This window comes from Podarcis pityusensis, assembly GCF_964106645.2.
Source record: "Podarcis pityusensis genome assembly, chromosome: 11".
NCBI classification, from domain to species: Eukaryota; Metazoa; Chordata; class Lepidosauria; order Squamata; family Lacertidae; genus Podarcis; species Podarcis pityusensis.
In genome coordinates this window covers 33886364-33906080 of record NC_138036.1, presented here as the reverse complement: position 1 = coordinate 33906080, position 19717 = coordinate 33886364, and the positions used below count along the sequence as shown (strand labels likewise).

Genomic DNA, 19717 nt, shown 5'->3' with positions numbered 1-19717 from the left:
TAAAAGGTTTAACAAATATACCTTGTCATAAATGTGGATTAGACTCTGCTCTGTGAAAGCTTATGTCACAATAAACGTGCAATAAAAGTCTTTTAGATATCACAGGGGCCAATGTTAAATTCTGTAGCATTGTGTTTGTGACACTGATTTAGGGGGGAAAATCCATAGGTGATTTCATTCTCATAAAGGGACAGTTTTTAAGAGAAGAAACTTCAGACAAATTCACACATGATAGCATACTGCAGGGGTCAGGTAATTATGAAAACTTGAGCTCCTTATCTCTTTCACGTTAGGCAGTTACCTAACGGTGGGGACCAAGCTTGCAGGGAGAGGAATATGTCAACTTACCATGGCTCTCACTTAAACCAAATCTGTAAACTGTCCTTTAAAGCTTGTAGGCTATGCTAATTTACCCCATACTTGAGATAAGATTGTTCCAGTTGTGCCTTTTTGGACACTGAAGCAACGCATGAATCTGTATGGACAGAAAGTTACTTAGGGTTGCCGTATGTCTGGAATTTTCCAGACATAGCTGGTATTCAGCGCTTGTAAACAGTGTCCAGGCAGAAATTGCTAAAAAGCCTGGGAAAATCCAGACACATGGCATGGAACAAGCAGAAGTGTGGATGGGCCCAAAGAGAGGTAACATTCCATGTTCTAGATGTGCCATTTGGTCTGTTTTGCAAGCCTCTTGTTCTGACCGTGCAAGCCCAAGTGATCTGCAACATTGGATTACACTTCCAGAAGTGAACAGGCAGTCATTTGGCACAAACAATTTGAGTACTAGGAGACACAAAAATCTGTGCCTGAAAAAAATATGTATTCTCCATATGCAAAATGTGCCCAGCCACTTGTGTACACACAGTCCATTACATGTGCAAAAGCTGACATCCAGATGGGAGACATTTGCTCTTCAGAATTTCTGCCACAATTTGGAAAAAAAAATAGACTTTTTGTAACTCATTCCTAGGGGAGCAGATCTTTCATGTACGTTAAAGAACACTTTACTGAATTGATCTGGCCTTTGTAGTAAAAGTCATGCTTTCGCAAACTTTTGGAAAACTTAATGTTTTACCCAGGAGACCAGAACAGCTCCAAATTGGACCAGTGTTCCATTTCAGAGCACTTTTTTCCGAAATGCTTAACATGTGTATTCAATTTTTAATTGAATGCATGCGCACTTGTGTTTCCCTTTCCACTCACGCTCTTCTCACTTGCCTAATTCCATATGTCGGAAGGAGAGCTTTGAAGCTGCCACTGTGATTTTAGCAAGCCAAGCTCCGACACGGAGGTATTGCTCAATAATGAAACAGCTATAGCCTTTTACTGAATCAGTGGTCTTGTGAAACCTCCAACCCTTCTTTCTTCACCAGGTGGAAACCTTGCCACTGTTAAACTATGGTAGGGGAACTAAAAGAGATAATCTCTGTTCAAATGGAATTCCAACAAGGTATCCAGATTTAAGAAAGAACTGAGGTCCTGTGCCCTTTGTGGGTGGGTAGAATTTCAGCAGGTACATCTCCTCTTGCAATGCGGAGTCATATTGGAGCAGACCAAAGGTCCATCTACTGTAAGCTTAACATCCTGTTTTCCATTGAGGCCAACCAGACATTTCCTGCACTGAGGGCAATAATTCTCTACTGTGGCTTCCTCTCACACTGTCTCTGTGCATGAAGTTCTGTAGAGCCATCATGGACTTGTTCACTCACCTTTTAAAGCTATCTGACCTAATAGCATTGCCCAAATTTAATGCAAGGGAATTCCATTCAGTCCGTGAAATGTAAAGAAGTGTTTATTTTGTTTGCTGTGAATCTGCTGCTAGTCACTGCTAACAGTGGGAGGTAAGGTAATAGTGGGAGAAGCTTGATTTCCTTGAATTCCACCCTTTAATGCTGGAATTATTACCACAGCCCTTCCAAGTTATGTCAAGCCACATAGGTTGCTATGTGCCCTCAGAGACTTTCCCTAATGCCCCAGGGTCTTTTCCCCCTGTCCTTCCCTTTGCTGAACGAGCCACGTTTGGCCAGTAGAAGGCTTTTTAAAAAGGCTAATTGCAGTGTGGGGGGCATTTGTGGGGTCAGATTACTGTGCACCTGAGGTGATTACAACAGTTTCTCGGAGTTGAAAATGTACCCCTGGTCTTGCCTGTGTTGCATCTCAGCAATTTCAGAGTCCAGGGTCCAAGTCTGTTGACTTTTCTGTGTAAAAGACAGTAGTCTTCCAAAAAGTTCAATCTCTTTACTTTAAAAAGTGGGGAGGAGCACATCAGAAACAACAGCAGCAAGAACAGCAGTATCAAATTTACTTTTTTATTTAAAAAATCAGAAATCCATGTCTGGCAGCATACTTTTCTAATCTGAATTATACATGGTGGCATATTTTTGTGAATGGACTCAATCGAAGCATCTAGCACCACCTCCAGGGTAGATGTGGTAAAAAGCTTGTTTATTTACTTATTGCTTAGTTAGTACATGTTTTTAGCCCCCTTTTTCAGATAACTAGAAAGACGGACAAGGGAAGAAGATTGGAGGGGAAAGGCAGAGGAGGTGGTCCCTTCTTCTGGGACAAAATAAAGCAGTGAACTACATCAACTTCTATCTTGTTTGGGCCAGGCTGGTCTTCCCTTGCTGGTGTTCTTGCTTGAATAGCTGTTCATGACACTTGTTCCCTTGGCAAAGTGTTTTCCCCCTCTTGCTTCTGAAACTGGCCCTTGGAGCAGAGTGTTCTTTCTGGCAGGAAGGGGGAAAGCATGTTTCCTACAGCTGTTCCATCTTTGGCTGATGGACAGGGCCAGTTTGTCTCCCAGTAGCTGTGATATTCTTCCTTGTCAAGATTGCGTGCACTCAAATTATTCCCGATCTCTTCTTCTGCCCTACCTCTGGGCCAATAAAGTATTGCATCGGTGTTAAATACTGAGCAGCCTCATCCAACACTGCCAGTGGCCTTTCCTACTGCTGTTGAAAAAATCTGTTCTGCTTGTCTAGAGTTCAGGGAAACTGTGCATGGCCATTCCACCCACTGCAGGGCTGGTGTTTGTGACTAGCATCTCATCTGTCTCCATTTGGAGCATAAGAATCTGCCTTGCATTGAATCAGAGCAACAGTCCATCTGCCCTGACTCTCCAGAGTTTTAGGCAAGAGACATTTACAGCCCTCCCTAGAGAGATCAGCTATTGAACCTGGGACATTCTGCATTCAGAGCTGATGCTGTATCACTGAGCTACTGTCCTTCAGTTTGCTATGAACAGGAGCTGAAGTTATGCAGTTCTGTGCTTCAGGCAATGGAGAAAAGTGGTCACCATGAACAAAGCAGTTGTGTGCGCAGGTGTCCATTTTTTTCTTTGTTGGAGAATGTGAACAGGCCTTGCAAATTCCAAAGTGAACTGACCTGATCAGACTAATAATGTTCTGGATCAGAATGTAGCTATCCTGAAGATATCATACATCTCTGGAGTTTGCAATCACTTGTCTTTTAAAAATAATGTTTACAATTCCATATCTTAGGCTAGAATACATTTAGAAATGTGTATTTTGAGAGAAAAATACACTTACGTATGTATTTATTATTATTTATTTCATAAAATGTATACATCACTTGATTGCAAAGAAACAACAACCCAAACAACCTCAAAGCAATTTACAAAAGATAAAACAATAAAACATGCATGTGGTTTGGGGGGGGTTGAATTCAAAAATACATATTTAAATATGATTATTTTGTACATTTTTTTAAATATAGAGTAATGCAGAAATTGAGCAGAACTGATTTATGGATGAACACAAAGGAAAGTGACATGAACCAGAAATAGACTGAATTTCCCATACCCTAAGCATTAACAAGAAGAGGAGTAAATGTGTTTCTTTTCAGCAGTGTGTGAAGGGGCTTCGTGTGTTTCAAAATGCATATGTCCCATAGTTTATGGCTGGCAGTTGAAATGAAAATGTGGAGCGCAAACTAGCTTTAAAATTTCATGATGAAAGGCATTGGGGTCAGCCCAAATCAACACAACTATCTCCAGTACAGTAACTGCCCTGCATGCTTGCTCATACCCAGAGCTGAAGCTGTTTTGTGACAGCCGAATGCTTGCAGTGCACACAATGATATGTGGGCTGGCCTTTGGCCAGGCCATTTCAAGAGCGCAACAGGGCTTTTTTACAGTGAAGACAATCTGCACAATCTGTGTGCTCAAGACAGCGGGTATGTGAATGCCACAGTTCCTAGTTTGCACACCAGTTACCATGCTGACATTGTCTGAGTGTCTCAGTCCGAAGCCTGTATGATCTCCTGTGTGATCTCGCCAAGGGCCATCTCCAACATTCCTTTTTATATGCAGTGGACCACTTTTTATTGTGGTAGCTTTTACAATAGTTCCCTTTTTTCTGGGGTGGCCACACATTGCAGCCATCTGAGAGAGAAGTTGCAAGTTGGGCTGAATAAGGCATGCCCCTTTTCTGACAGAACCCACATTTAGAGCAAACCTTTGAAAGGGCAGCATTGGGCATCAGTTTGTTTTTTTTTATTTTTTAAAAAAGAGTGTGTGTTTTAATATCTCCACATTGTGTTTTCACATTTGTGGACACACCCACATCTTCTGATGTTCATGAGATTGCAGTCAATGTTACCTCTGTGGTCTACCTGCAACATACCTAAAATGATCCAGTGTGGTGGAGTGGTTAAAGGATAAGGTGAGGAGCAGGGAGATTGAAGTTCAAATCATTACTCAGCGAGCAAGCTCACTGGCTAACCTTGGACCAGACACCATCTTTTAGCCTTTGTCTGGAGTAAAGGAACAGGGATGGAACAACCACCTACATTGCCATAACCTCTTTGAAGAAAATGCAACAGAGGACTTTTTAAAATGCTGGTATTGATGTGTCCATTTTTATTCTCTGCATGAGGCTAGAGAAGAAGGCCTTTACACAAGAGACATCATCACAGAAAATGATTTATCTCTTAGAGAAGTGGCTGTGTATCTAAAGTAGCAGGTTCACATCAGGCAGCTCTAAGGGCTGGTTCTCAATTTACATTCTGTACTCTAGAAAGGATGCCCAAGCTGAAAATCCATGACACTCTCATAACGTGTAGAGGAGTCTCTTACGGCCTGTTAAACTATTCAGAAGCAGGAAGAAGGAAAGGATTGAGTATCTGCTTCCAATAATTAAAAAACAGTACATGCTTGACAAGATCAGTGTCCATGCCTTAGTACAAAATGCAATTGGAGAACTGAAATACTGTACCTAGATCCTAAGGTTAAGTGTATGTTAGCAGTAGTTCAGTTGTGTTTCACATGCACTTTACCATCTGCACTTGCAATGGCCTTCACCATTGCAGGGAGGGCCTATCCTTTGCTTGTGAAAGGTCCCATGTTTGATCATGTAGCTATGCTAGTATCTGTGCTTGATATACTGGAGAACTGCCTGTAGTCAGAGTAGACAATAGATAGACCAGTGATATGACTCAGTTTAGGACAGCTTCCAAAATACATATGGGTGCAGTCATGAATTGAGGTGTCCATCTGATCACAGGAGCACCAGGTCTTTCCAAGCTGCATCAGTCCTATGCACTCTGCCTCTGCCACCATCACCAGTATTGCAGACAGGGCCTGAGTTCATCACTCAGTTTGGCCTGACAGCTTTCAACAATGAGAAAGGAAATTAACAAGGTAATCAGGACTCTGAAATGATTTGTAGGGGGAAAATATGATACCTGTTTAGCCATTTTTCTGGGCTTATAAGGAAAGAAAAACAAGGCCAGAAATGTATTTCCCAGGGAATAGGGGTTATGAAATGCTATTTTGATAGTCTAGAAAGGATTCATGTGCACATCAGCCAAAACATCTGATAGCAATTATACATTTATTTGGGCTGCAAAAGATTCTGAAAGCTTATAAGGAAATGCAGCTATGAAGGTCACTTTACCATAATATATTTTTAAGGTCGTGACAGGTTGAAATTAGAAAGCAAGACCATTTCAGCACTGCACTACATTGGAGTCAATGGCTGCAAAGCATTTCAGGTGCTCTTTTTCCAAATTGCCAGTGTTTGAGTGGTTCGGAAATACCAAATAGATCCCCTTACAAATATGTGATTTTTGAGATGGATGCAAATTGAACATGGCAGCAGTCACTGGTAATTCTGGCAAAGAAGACAGATAGCGTAGCATAACGGACACATTCCACTGGGAAACTCTGCACAAGCCCTATTGTAATGAAAAAGAAAGTATTATGGGAACAATTAAAAGGATGTTCATGGCAGGCAACCCAAGATTGGCCGAAGGGTTTCTGAGGTTCTACATATGTTTTCATATAGCACAAGATCATTGAAACAAGAGTTTTCCATTGACTTAACTGGCCTCAAGACAGATACAAAACTGCTTGTTCAAATGAAGTGCAGTTGAGAACCAGCTGCTTTACTCTATGATTCTTAGGCAAATTGGTGTTATTTTATGATAACTTGTTTGCATATGTATTATCCATAAATAGAAAAGTACTGCAAGCCCGGCTTTTAGAATGACGGGTATTCATGGACAAGCTGCTTTTCTCTTTATTGTAACGTAATGACTAGGTCATCCACACCTTTTCCAGTTGTCTGTCTGCCTCCTTTTCTATAAGCTCATTTTACCTGTGTGTATCATTCCCTAGCCATATCCAGAAATGCTTTTTATATCCTCCCAATTCTTGCCACTTCACTCTGCCCTAGCATAGAGCTTGAACATTTAAAAGCTGTAGGGAACAATCCACCTTTGTCTTAAGTGTAAGCAAGCCCAGCTGAAATAAACTGGAGTTGCAAAGGAACACAGTTGTACATTTTCCCTACATGCATGGTAAACCAATCATTCCCCTCAAATTCACTTTGATACGTGACCATGATGAAAGACTACACAAACCCTGCTGATCCTACAGAAAGGAAAGGATGTGGGCAGACGGCCATGTGTGTGGTTCTCCAAATCTCTTAGCACCCTGCCAGGTCAAATGGCTTCACGCTAGCCTGTTCACTAAAGCGACTTGGAAATGGAATTATTGCATCCACTTTGACATAGGTTCATTTTGTAGACACTTACATGTGCCTGTTTGGGTCTTGGCAGGTATGAAATTCAAAATAATTATTTTTTAAAAAACAGCTTGCCATTTCGTGTCTATGGTCTTGATTTCAGGGGAGCAGGGATGATCTGAGACTGCTTTGTATTGTGTACTATTTACTGTCCAAAATCTCTGGTTTCTACTACGTAATGGCAAACTGTAAAATCCCAAGGCCCAAAGACACAAAGGCAGTGCCTTTGTGGAAGCTAATCAGGTGTGAGCCTTCAGTGCCTGGATGGGAGATGGTTTCCTGGGAACCCAATGCATGCAACCTTGAGTTTGCTCATAGAAGACAGGCGGGATAGAAATGAAATAAATAAAAACAAGAAGTTGCTATTGGAGGCTTTGAGCAGCAATAAACTACACACAGGCAACTCACTTCTAGGCTTTTTTGAATTTGAGGTTGCTCTTTGATTGCAAATGAATCACCCAGAAAGACTGAAATCGTCGCTCTGTTGTGTAAGAGAAGAGCTGTTGACTTGGGTTGCAATTTCAGCCTATTTGCCCTTTTTATTTTTGTTTTTAAGTGAAGAGGGATTAGACTCTATTCGCAGCTCACAAATTCCAAGAAGTTCCTGTCGCATCATCCCAGCATTTGGGCTTTGAGCTGTAAAGGGTGAATTTCATCCATTGTGTTTCTATACTTGGATACATAATTGTATGATATTTTAAATTACATGGTACATACGTTTCCTAAGAAACTAAGCCTTCATCATAACTCATGCGTCTTCCATTGCTGCGGTGTATGTGTTGAAAAACAGGCTCTTCTCCCCGACCCTCATGAGACAGGTTAAGTGTGGAAGCAGAAGAGATTTTTATTTTTCATTTTGGGTTAGAAGAAATTTCATGCCAGGGTTTTGCGACACAGCAATGACTCTCCCTATTTTTAGATTGGCTTCAGACATTCTAAAAGGGCAGCAGCAGAGGAAGCACAAGTGAATTGCAATTTTTTGAACTGTCCTTTTGAGGTTAGAGGCACAAGAGTTAGTTTTTTCAGTGTGTCGAAAGCAGCCTGAGAGTCAAGGCTCGCCCCACTTCCATCTCTGTGAAATGGGTCTTGCAAGATTTGGTATTGTTTCTTAAAAAAAACCCTGCAAAATTTGTTTGATAACAGAGAACATGAGAATCGCCTTTCAAATCACCATCAGCTCCCTAAAGAGCTATTGCAATTCTCCAGACTGGTATTGTAATGCTACTAGTAGTAATATTAATAATGACTTGTATTTAACAAGTCTGATTGGGGGTATAATTCAGCACCATCTGGAGAACACCCAGGTTGGCTACCCAAACCTAGGGGTCAACTATCTATATCCCCCTATTGACCTCTGCTGTTTTGGTAGCTCCTGGCTAAGACAGAGTCAAGTTTATTAGGTTGCTTCCTATGAATGCACATGGAAACAGTTTCTGAGAGAAACTGTTTTCCTCAATGATAATAACATTACCAGTAAGTGATGTACATTGTTTTTTACAGCTACTGCTCTGTGGGCTTTGGTATCTTAGATTCCACTGATAGGGAATGTTCCCTGGAGAGTTTCATCTCCAAAAGTTCCTTTTTTCACAAGCAGATGTGTATTCAACTTGCAAAATGATTATACCTTATGAAGGACAAGAGGAATAACTTCTTTCTTACTGCCTGATAACTCTATGACTGCAATAAGGGAGGGGTGAAGTTCTGGATGTTGTGGGGGGAGGAGGAGGGGTAGACCCCTTCCATTCCATTTTCCTCTTTCCTAAAGATTTTCCTTTTCCCCAAGTCACACCAAAGTAAATAGAAAGGAGAAATGGACTATACCAGCTGAATGGAGCAGGCTTACCAGCTGGTAAAGCCAATTTCACTCCTAAAATAAACGGGAGAAAACGAGGGAGAAAAAGTAGTCACACTTTTTAAAAAAAATGGCATCAGTGTAGATTAAATCTAGGTAAGTATTTGTCTTTTCAGCACATCTTTTTAGAATTAAAATTTCAAAATTGATCTGAGACTGAGTAAACATATATTGCTCATCATGGGCCTTATTCAGTATGTACCTGTGAAAGTTGCTCTACACACCAGCCATGCATCAGTTGCAGCAGTGTTGGTCACACTGCTTCCAAGTAGTTTCCATATAAATTGAAAAATACCATCAAAATTGCCAAATTTTGGGAAAGGCTGCTTTAGACCCAATGAAATGACAACAGCTAGGCTTGATACAGGTCGGTCTAATCATGCAACTTCCATAGTACAGGCCATATTGTGCCTTCCATAGTTATTGCTGTGGAATGCTCAAAAACAAAGCATATGAACCAGCTTATAAAGTAATGCTGTTTTGACACTTTTAATGTATTTCCATTCAGCCTGACAAAGATTTCTTTATAACTTGAAAGTCTGCACATACCAATCCCAACTGAAGTTGTTGTTGTTGTTGTTTTATGCTGGTTCTATCTTTGGATGTGATTTATTATTACTAATAATTTTCAACTTCTGCATTAAGCATGAAATGCTTTGTGCATATATAAAAAAAGTATATTTTAAAGCTATGGTAGAACTCCACTGGGAAAACATAACTTAAAATAAACAAAATAAAAAAATTCCTTCCTGTAGCACCTTAAAGACCAACTAAGTTAGTTCTTGGTATAAGCTTTCGTGTGCATGCACACTTCTTCAGATACACAAACAGTAAGTGCTGAGTGTACTTCAAGCTCTAGCATAGATTGTCATTTCTGACTTGGTATATTTCCCCAATAAATGAGAGCAGGAATGGGACCTAGTGCCTACCTTTGTAGGTTTTGTGGAGAATCCATAACAAAACCATGATAATCGTCATCATCCTTGCAATAATCCCTTAAGATAGTTTCAGTATCATTATCCTATCTTGCAGGGGGAAAGTGTATTCCTAGCCCTGTATTACAGCTCTGGACTCACCACTATGTTCTTTTTAAATGAACAAATTTCTCCAGGGTCAAACACTTTCAGCTCTGTGACATCACAGATTCAATTCTTCCCAGAGGAAGAATTCACCTCTATCCTATTCACTGAAGAGTTTTGGTCCAATAGATGCCTCCACGGGTAGGATGGGGAAGTTGATTTTTGTCATTTTTCTTTTCCCCTACAGCAGCCACCACTACCTCCACTGTCAAAGATTGTCCAACCCTTTGGATCATATTTGTGGGGTGGGGAGAACAGACAAAAAATACTGCCTCCTCTCCACCTCTTCCTCCAAAAACAGCTTTCTGTGAGCAGAGGTCCACTGCCAATGTGTTGGTTTTTTCACATATATGGGTTGCAGGCAATGTTAGTTCTAGACCCACTGAAATTAATGAACATGACTAAATTGAGGCCAGTAATTTCAATGGACCTAGAATTTAGTTGGATACAACCCATTGTCTCCATGAGTGTTACTTTGTTTTTTAAAATCTGTATTTGTCCTGATACATTCATGGAGATCAAGCAAAGTGAGTACATTTTGCAAAAAGAAGAAGAAAGAATACAATATACTTGTCCCTTTCACAAAGCTGATCATAATCCCAAGCTTCTAAGATTCTTGAGACTGAAGCAAAAAGCTTCCCTTTTGCATTCCTCACCCTTCTAATATTTCTCTGTAAAGTGAAGTCATCGTAATCAAGTGTCTTTCATCTACATTCTTCTATGACACCATATTAAGATGCCGCAAGTAAGCAATTACAATTTCAGTGAATGGAAGAAAGCTAAAAATTGAAACTTAATGAAACAGGGTTTTCTTTTAAAGAGAACTGTGAGAGGAAAGACCTCTCCAGTCTTTCAATACAGAGGAAATGTAGAAATAGGAGATGGGTGTTTGGGGAGAAAATAAATATTAATTCACGATCCATTAAGCATTTTAAAAAGGCTTTCCTCAAAGTTCAATGCTGTGCGGGTTTACTCAGAGTAAGTCCCACTGTGTTCAACGGAACATGCTCATGAGTTAGTCGTACAGGATTGCTGCCTCAGAGGTTAAAAGCTTGCTGGTAGTGACATTTCATGTTCCTGACTCTTTTCTGTGTTCTTTTAACCAGTGGTTACAACATATTTGCACTAAATGTAGCATAAGTGTTCTCTGAGACTGTTGTGCCTCCTTACTATTCTTGTCTTTTGTTTCCTCCTCCTCCCCCCTTCCTCTTGTACAGGCTGTTCCACCACCTAACTTTGAGATGCCAGTTTCTATCCCAGTGTCCAATCACAACAGCTTGGTATACAGCAACCCTGTAAGCTCATTGGGTAACCCCAACCTGTTGCCTCTGGCCCACCCTTCCTTACAGCGGAATAGCATGTCTCCTGGTGTGACACACCGGCCACCGAGTGCAGGAAACACAGGTAAGGCGCTACCCAATCCTATTTCTTCACTTTTAAGTTTGGAAAAGGGCTGTAGCTTAGTGGTAGAGTATCTGCTTTGCTTTCGGAATAGCCCAGGTTCAATCCCTGCCATCTCCAGGTTGGACGAAGAGAGACTCGTGTCTGAAATCCTGAAGAATTGCTGCCAGGTGGAGTGCACCAGGTTTTCCTAAACTTGGGTCTTCAGTTGTTTGTGGACTACAACTCCCATCATCCCTTGCTAGCAGAACCAGTGGTCAGAGATGATGGGAACTGTAGTCCAAAAACAGCTGGAGACCCAAGTTTGGGAAACCCTGGTATAGACAGTACTGAGATCATTTCTCAGAATTTTCATTTAAAAAGAAGTAAAGTTAAATTCTAAAAAGAGCTAAATTCTTTGTGAAATTAAAGATAATTAATATAAAGAAGACAATGTTTTTAATATGAAGAGAATTAATGGACTCAAGCTACTGGGAATGTTTGTGTGACACCCAACTAAACGAATGAATATTCATGTGGTAACTTGTTCACGAACATGAAGTAAAATGGTTCTCTTTAGAAAGTGCCTATAGGCTTCTGACAATAAATCTTTTTTACCCTACTGTTGTCCTATTAAAGACTGTTTCAAAAAGTAGGCTCTGAATCTAGGCCCATTTGTCGTCATGTCATTAAAAAGCTACACATCTTCTTTCATAGAAGAAAAAACTGGGAAATGAGTTGGAAGTAGCGGGAGAGGTTAATCCTTGCTGGCAAAATAGGTCATTTGACTCCACAGTTAAGAGGCTAAAAGCAGCCTTTGTGATAATGTGTCAGGTCATTAGAATCTCACTGATGGTGATGTATTGTTTGAACTCCTGGCTTGTTTGTCTCACTGTACAAGCAAGACGTTGCCATCCACCCAGGTGTAGGATCACCTGTAAGTAGGATAAATAAGGATTAGGATCCTTCACTCTGTCTGATTGAAGCAGAGTCAGCCTTAAGCGTGTTGACCTCAGGAAAGTCAAGCAAGGTCTCCACCGTAAGGAAGGTAGTAGAAAAAACAAGCCATTGATGCTTGCGAAAATACCAAGAATGTCATGCAAAAATACACCACCATTTGTTGGAAAGGTGTTAAGGGAAGTACTTCCAGTATGTCTTTGTAAGACTTTGACAACACAGGATTTGCTCCCTGTTGTTCCTGATGTCATGCACTCCGGTCATGCAGGAGTCTGATTATGCCATTAGGGGGTGTAATGCGAATTCACAGTACACATGCAAAACACTTGAGTCCCCTAAAGAGCTGTTTGGATCCTAACCCTAATGTGCAGCTGGCATCCTAAAGTGTCATAACTGTGCATTTTGTGGGACTGGGAAACATGAGCAAAGGAAGCTGCCCATCTAACTCAGCACTGTCAATTTGATAGGCAGCAGTTCTCCAAGGTTTCAGGCCAAAGCCTTTCCCATCCCTGGTACCTGATATGCTTTTTAAAAAGGCAGAACAAAAACAAAATATTGAAATGTCTTGCATTTCAGGGTGTTGGACTAGATGACCCTTGTGTCCCTTCCAGCTCTAAGATTATGTAACTCTATGAGGGAATGAAGCTGGGATTTTCTATAGTCACTGGGCAGGGAGGTTTCCTAGCACTGAGCAGTCCTGCAACAGGTTGTCCCTTGTACTCTTGTGGGTGCTCAGGGTTCCAAGGCTGAAGACATCACCTTAGGTATGCCATGGCATTGTAAAGAGCCATCTCACATGTATAATTGCTGGTTGCTTGACATTTTCACTGCATTTGCACCACCTGAGTGTTAATTTGCTAGACTGGAAAAGTTGTGAGTGGCATGTAGATTATGAAGCAGCAGCGAACCAGCCTCACATTGGCACCAGGGCTGCTGTGGGCCTGCTGAGCCTTGCTAAGCCTGATGCTGCTCACTGCAGCATAATTTCTTGCTTCTTATTTAAAAAAAAACAAAAACATTTTGGAGTTATCGGGGGTGGCTGCCCAGACCTAAACACAGTTATGGATGCACATGTTATTTTGAAAGTAAAAATACTAATTTGGGCACCTGTTTTTGCCATTATTTTTAACAGCACCCTTTTCTGTAACAAAATACTACTTATTCTCAAGTAAATGGGTTTATCATCAGGCAACAGAAGCAACAAACTCCATTTTACTCTTGCTGTCAAGATGATGCTAAAGTTTAAGCAAATATGAAATATAAACCATCACTTGCTCAGGGTATTATTACTATTATTATTGACAGAATGTCTGTGCAGTTCGAGAGGAAATGGATCTGCTTACACGTATGTAGATAGAAGTCAGCATGGCTCAAGCAGCCTGATCTTTATAAGTGGTAGGAACTCTGCTAGGGTTTGCATTGCTTTGAGGAGCAGGCTGTAATTTCTGTTTGACCTTTGTGGTTTATTTCAGCTCCTCTCTCCATTTGACTATTTTATTTGTCTTCTCCTAGGTGGCCTGATGGGTGGGGACCTCACAACCGGTGCAGGCACCAGTGCAGGTAAACAGAGGAGTGTTTTATGTCCCCTTTTAAAATGGTTGCAGACTCCACAACAGAGAGCTAGCATGAAGCCGGTCTTAAAATAACTCTATATAATTTCATTAGGATCAGAATTAGGTTAACCCTGGATACTTCTGAAAATCCTACTCCCAAGAGCCTTCTCGATATTAAACTTCCCAATTTCCGTGCATTTAAAGACTTCCTGTTGCTGTTGTTTTTAAAGACTTCTAATGTACTGTCACAGAGACTCTCGTTACCAAGAGTTCCCATCAGGCGTCACCTACGGTAATCAGAGGACCCTTTCACAAATCCCTCACTGAAGCTGTCACATACCAGTGTGTGGTGGGAAAGAAAAGGGGGGTGATTCAGGAATGGTTCTTGGGCCTACTCCATTGTTCTCATACTACGTTAGAGCAGAAATCATGATTGTGCTTACACCACTGATTAAAAGGTGACTCGTGAAACTGGGTCCAAAGAATGCAAGTTTGAGTTACCTAACAACTCAACATTTTATCCAAGTGAATACTTAGATTCTGCACTAATCGCTCCCGTGTTTCAGCTTTTAAAAGCCATGGAGGCTGGTGATGTCTCATTGGATATGGAAGCATTAAAACCTCTGAAATAGCATAGAAATTTTGACATCGCATCAACATTATGCAGTTTGTGGCTGCAGAATTTGTGATGCTTTTTATGAATGCAATTTATTGTTGATTTTATGCTTTTTACTGCTGTGTGTGTGTGTGTGCTGTTTTTAAAACAAGTTTGTTTCTACAGTCACTTAAGTATAGAGAGTGTAGAAAGCACGATAATCTCCATTGTTAGTTTCCCCCACTTTTCTTGATTCTGTTAACCAAGTTCTGTTTCATGTTGGTGATATCTGTCTGAAGCATGTACTAGGATTCTTGACCTTTTATGTTAGAGAAACTTAAAAACTGCAGAGTAATAAGATAGGAATGGAACTTGATTGACCTACTAATGAGTGTCCTCTACTGGTTTGTTAAAGCATAGCAGTCTCCCCCCCCCCCTTGCTCATAGGAAAGTGACAAGAATAATTTTTTGGTCTTTGGGAGAGGGTAACTTTCATGAATTGAAATGGAGATTTCACTACATACAGAGTTGGTTTAAATATCACCAGTTTAGTTGACTTGAAAGACAGTTGGTGGGAGAGACTTCTCTTGACAACTAGAAAATGAGAGAAATTCTATTTTAAAAGTGTAAAATATATTATTGACTGGAGAATTTGATTTTAAAAAAATTAAAAGTCCTGATGGCTCCTTCCTGTGGAAGAGTAGTGTTTGTATGAACAGATAAAAAGTGTGATTGTGCCCAGAATCCTGGTTCCTTTTGTGTTTAGACCTTATTGCAGATGTGCATTCTTCATGTCTTAAATTTGGAGCAGTAAGAAGAGTCATTTGCTGTAGGGCAGAAAGGAAGAGGAGAGGTCATTACGAGGTTGAAACGTCTGCCACAGTGGCATCATTCAACAATGGTTCTATTTTGGAGAGTCCCCTCTCCCTCTTAAATATCAAAAGTTCTTTGTTGACCATTTTTTCTTGAGGAACAGAGGCCCATGTGTACGTCGCCATTGCCATCTTAGAAGCTGATAGGGTGATCTTATGGATCAATTTGCCAGGGTATACAGTCTTTGTCAAATTAGAAGTTCATGCATTTGCATTTTTCCTGTTGCACCTAAAAATAGCCAGTTTGCAACAAAGGAAGAAGAATGTAGTTGTTTTTGAGTTTTACTACTGTAATTATAAAAAGAAGCAACTTTTGATTGCTAACATAAGGGCATCAGTTCCTGCATTACTTTAACAAATTACACCATAATGCGAAGATGGGAAACGGGGGGGGAAACCTACTTAGGTTAGATATACCCATGTTTTCAAAAGGCTGCTCTTTTGTTGGTTTGGAACGTTTGGTATAATAATCGTGAAATCATCCACAACTTTACCTTGGGAACCTACCCAAGACATAAATATAGCCTGGAAATAGTGACTACTTTTTTATTATCCCAAGCAATTAAATACCAGTAGTGGTATTTTTAACTAAAACCAAGGTTATCTCAGGTTTGCTAGAGTACATTTGTTCAAAACTTTTCTCCAGTTGGGTAGCTTATGCCATGTGACCATCACAACTGCCAACAAAATGAGAGTGGACTTCCTATTTAGTAGTGTTGCTAAGCTATAAATAAAGCCACGGGTTTGGCAACTTTCTTTGAAACAAGAAACTTGTGATTGAAAGGAAAGAATAAGAACTCTTTGACCTTAAGCCATCATGTTTTAAAACAATCCTATAGTTACATTCTTCATCTTAACACTCAACTAAGAGAAAAAACAACTGGCAATTAAGCTATAAAATTTAAAATATTAGTTTGCTTTGTTTTCAAAGGGGCACACACATTAAAATGAGACATAATCCTTTTCAAATTTGGACAATAGGTTAAGAAGTATATATCAAGTATTGAAATGGGTTTTTAACTCTGACTATTACCTGGCCTATAATTTTCTTAATAACAGAATATTAGTATTAAATCTCAGGGGGAAACTCAACATATCAAATGAATAACACATTTTGTAAATGTATTGTGCGTGTTCCCATTGCAAATGTGTTATTGGCTCTACAGAGGCTATCCTGATCCCATTAACGTCATTTGTACCAACTCACACAGTTCAGGGAACTGAGACTATATTAATTTCTACTACTCTAAAGTAATACTACAACTTGCACTATGACCGACCTTTTATCTAATTGAACATGTTTTATCTAACTGTTCTCATATTTGTCATGTTGAACAGAATATTATCTGACTGCCTCCTGCCTCCCTTTTGCACTAGTGTACATTTTAAAATGGCAGTCCTCAACTTAATTTACCATAATTTACCACGAGGAGTTGCTACTACTTTGTCTGACATTTGGCCCACTAGATGTCTGGCAGTGGAGATGGCAATGCCATCATTTTTGTTGAATAGTGGGTAGACATAGCAGACGACACAGCGATTTCTCCAAAGCAGCTCTTTATTTGTAAGCTGGAACAGAACTGAACTGAAGGGTTCAGCCAGCCTGCTTATATAGAGCTCCACTAGAACGCAACAGTAACCATTTTCTGTAACTATCCAATCACTGAACGTCACTTTCGATCCCTTATTTGCATATGTGGACCTGAACTATCTACAGTATCCCCCTGCTGGCCCAGGGTGAGAACTTCAGTACATAACAATTTTCACATCATGCTAAGCTAAACCATAGCTTAGTGCAAACTTTCTAGCTCCTAAGGAGGAGGCTGTGGCTGCTTTGCTCCTTCTGGGACTTTCTAGGTAAGCACAGAGCAGCAGCTAATCAAGGTTTGGTTTAGTGTGTTGTCCAAGCACAGGATTGTGGTTAAGGTCTCTCCTTACTCGTGGTCTGTAGCCAAACCTTGGCTAAGCTACCATCCTGTGCTGACCTAAAAAGCCTGAGGAGGAACAAAGCCGGTGCGAGCAACTCTCCTGTAGCAAGTCTCACTTACTCCCAAATAAAGGTGAGTAGTTGCATTCTCCTGTTACACAGTGCTGTAGGGCTCACCACCAGCACCATGCAAACATCTTAGAATCTAAAGCTTAGATGCTGCAAGCCCTGTACTGGCTATGTGTTGCAACATTCCCATGGAGGAGGAGATAGGTGATAATTGTCCCTAACACTCTAGCTGCAGAAGGGCTTTTTGCCAAGTTAATGGGCTTTTGGCTCCTTGAGGGTTACTATAGTGTTAAGTTGCCGTAACCCTCTTCATGGAAGCTGATGACCCCTTCCCATTTCCAGCTATGAAATGAAAGGGTAATCTTCATGTTTAGTAAGTATGGATACGTGTGTCTGTGTCTCTGTGTGTTTCTCTGGTGCATTCTTTATTTTTCAAATAAGTTTTTAGAAACTAAAGTACAAAATGTCCCATAAATGATCTTTGTGTTCTGCAAACTGCATCTCGTAGAATTGCATTCTACACCTGCCCTTACATAGGAAGTAACCACAAAAATCTGCCAGGAAGAAAGCCTTAAAAATCAGAGAGAGAGAGAGAGAGAGAGAGAGAGAGAGAGAGAGAGAGAGAGAGAAGGCAAAGGCAAACATTAAGCTAACTAGAGAAGACTTCCTCTAAATTAAACAAATCAGATATTTTCAACAAGGCAGCAGGTATTCAAAATGCTCCCCTGGCCACCTACTCCTTGAAAGTCCATCACCTTTACCACATATGTGAAGTGAAGTGATAGGCAGGAAGTGCCTGGCAGCAACAGATGCAGTATAAAAGCTTCCTCTCGGAATTGTAAGCTCAACATGACAGTGATTGTCAGACTTGGCCAGCTTTAAGCATTGGGCCTCTTAGCTAGATTATATCTTGTTAGCATTACACTACTCATTTTGCTGCTTTTGGTCACACGTTGGCCGGGTATCAATTTATTATACATTTCTGCTAGCATTTCAAACTAAATACAAATGAAGGTAATAGCTATTTATAATTTATGGGTCTCTAGGCCGGAAGAATTCTGGGCATGTTTTCAAAATAACATAACTTAAAGGAATGATTTGCAAAATGAAAAAAAGAAGGCAATATGCCCAAATAAGCTTATACCAAACAGGCACAGTATGAAGCAAGTAGTAGTGAGATGCTGAGCGAATCCTAAAATAACACGAGGCACCCAAAACTCATAAACATCAATGCTATGTACACCTAGTTCCCCTTTGTGCCTTGGCAATGCCAATCTAAGCAAACATGCGCACACACATACACATGTGCCACTGGTAGGCAACCTAACTTTATTAGTAGCATTCCACATTCCTTTAGCTCTGACAGTGTGCTACATGCTGTACAGAACGTGATTATTTGCCTCCAGATGGTGCTTTAGTGGCTTTTAGATATGCCCTGGTCACTGGGATGTTGCACAGAATAATGTGAATGTCATTGCAACCCTGTACATGTCTCCTGGAAGATAAGCTCACTTGAGTTCAGTGGGGCTTAGCTGGCAGGTAAGTGAGTGTAGGGTTGCAGCCAAAATGTAAACACTAGCTGCAAGGATACGATCAAAAATGCAACCATCTCAAAAAGCTTTCGCAAATACAGCATCTCCAAACACGATGGATGCCAGAGTCAACACATATTGGCAAAATAAGTACCAACCCCACGTTGCCCTCAATTTTTTATACCACAAATGTTCTGGTATATTTTTGTCTGCGTTTGTTGCACTATTATTGCCTTCTGGCAGCAGTAATCTGATTGCATTGGGCAAGCATCGCAACCAACTAATAAAACAAAATAAATCCACCCAATGCTTTGTCATTATGTTGTGAACTTACTGCAGAATACAGCCACCATTTCACACCAGTCTGCAGTTGGCCCCTCATTTACTCAGGTGTGCCTGGTCAGTGTTCTGAAATCCATTTTGCACCTGGAACTGCAGGTGACCCATGGCATCTGGCTGGCCACTGTGGAAACAGAATGCCAGACTAGATGGACTTTGGGTCTGATCCAGCAGCACTCTGCTTATGCACTGGCAGAGGAAGAGGAGTGCGGGGGGAGTGCACTGCCCCTGGCAGCACAATCCCGGTGGGGTGCCATCGCGGCTGCCCCCCTGCCCACGCTGGGCGCCATGCCCCCACAGGTGGCTTGCCATGCCCCTTTATGCATGCCAGCCCTGCCCCCGCCTGCTCTCCGCCACTGTGCTTATGTTATTAAGAGAGATGTTCCTGGCTCTATCTGATGATGAAGCTTAGCTTGTCCCTCAGATGAGGCAACCATCTTTCCTGGCTTTATATGTCTACCAGTTGTAATGTACCAGTATTGGGGGTTCCTACTGGAGCCTGCAGATGATGGT

General features: G+C 40.9%; 1 protein-coding gene across 15 annotated transcripts in view; it reads left to right on the top strand.

The window, feature by feature from the left end:
- The window catches only part of MEF2C (myocyte enhancer factor 2C), a 174509-nt gene that overhangs the window by 124058 nt on the left and 30734 nt on the right, over positions 1-19717 (top strand). For all 15 annotated transcript variants that reach the window (XM_080972853.1, XM_080972852.1, XM_080972861.1 and 12 more), the window contains 2 exons: positions 11198-11384; positions 13830-13877. In XM_080972853.1, coding sequence (XP_080828979.1) covers positions 11198-11384; positions 13830-13877 — 235 coding nt within the window. The remainder of the gene's footprint in view (positions 1-11197; positions 11385-13829; positions 13878-19717) is intronic.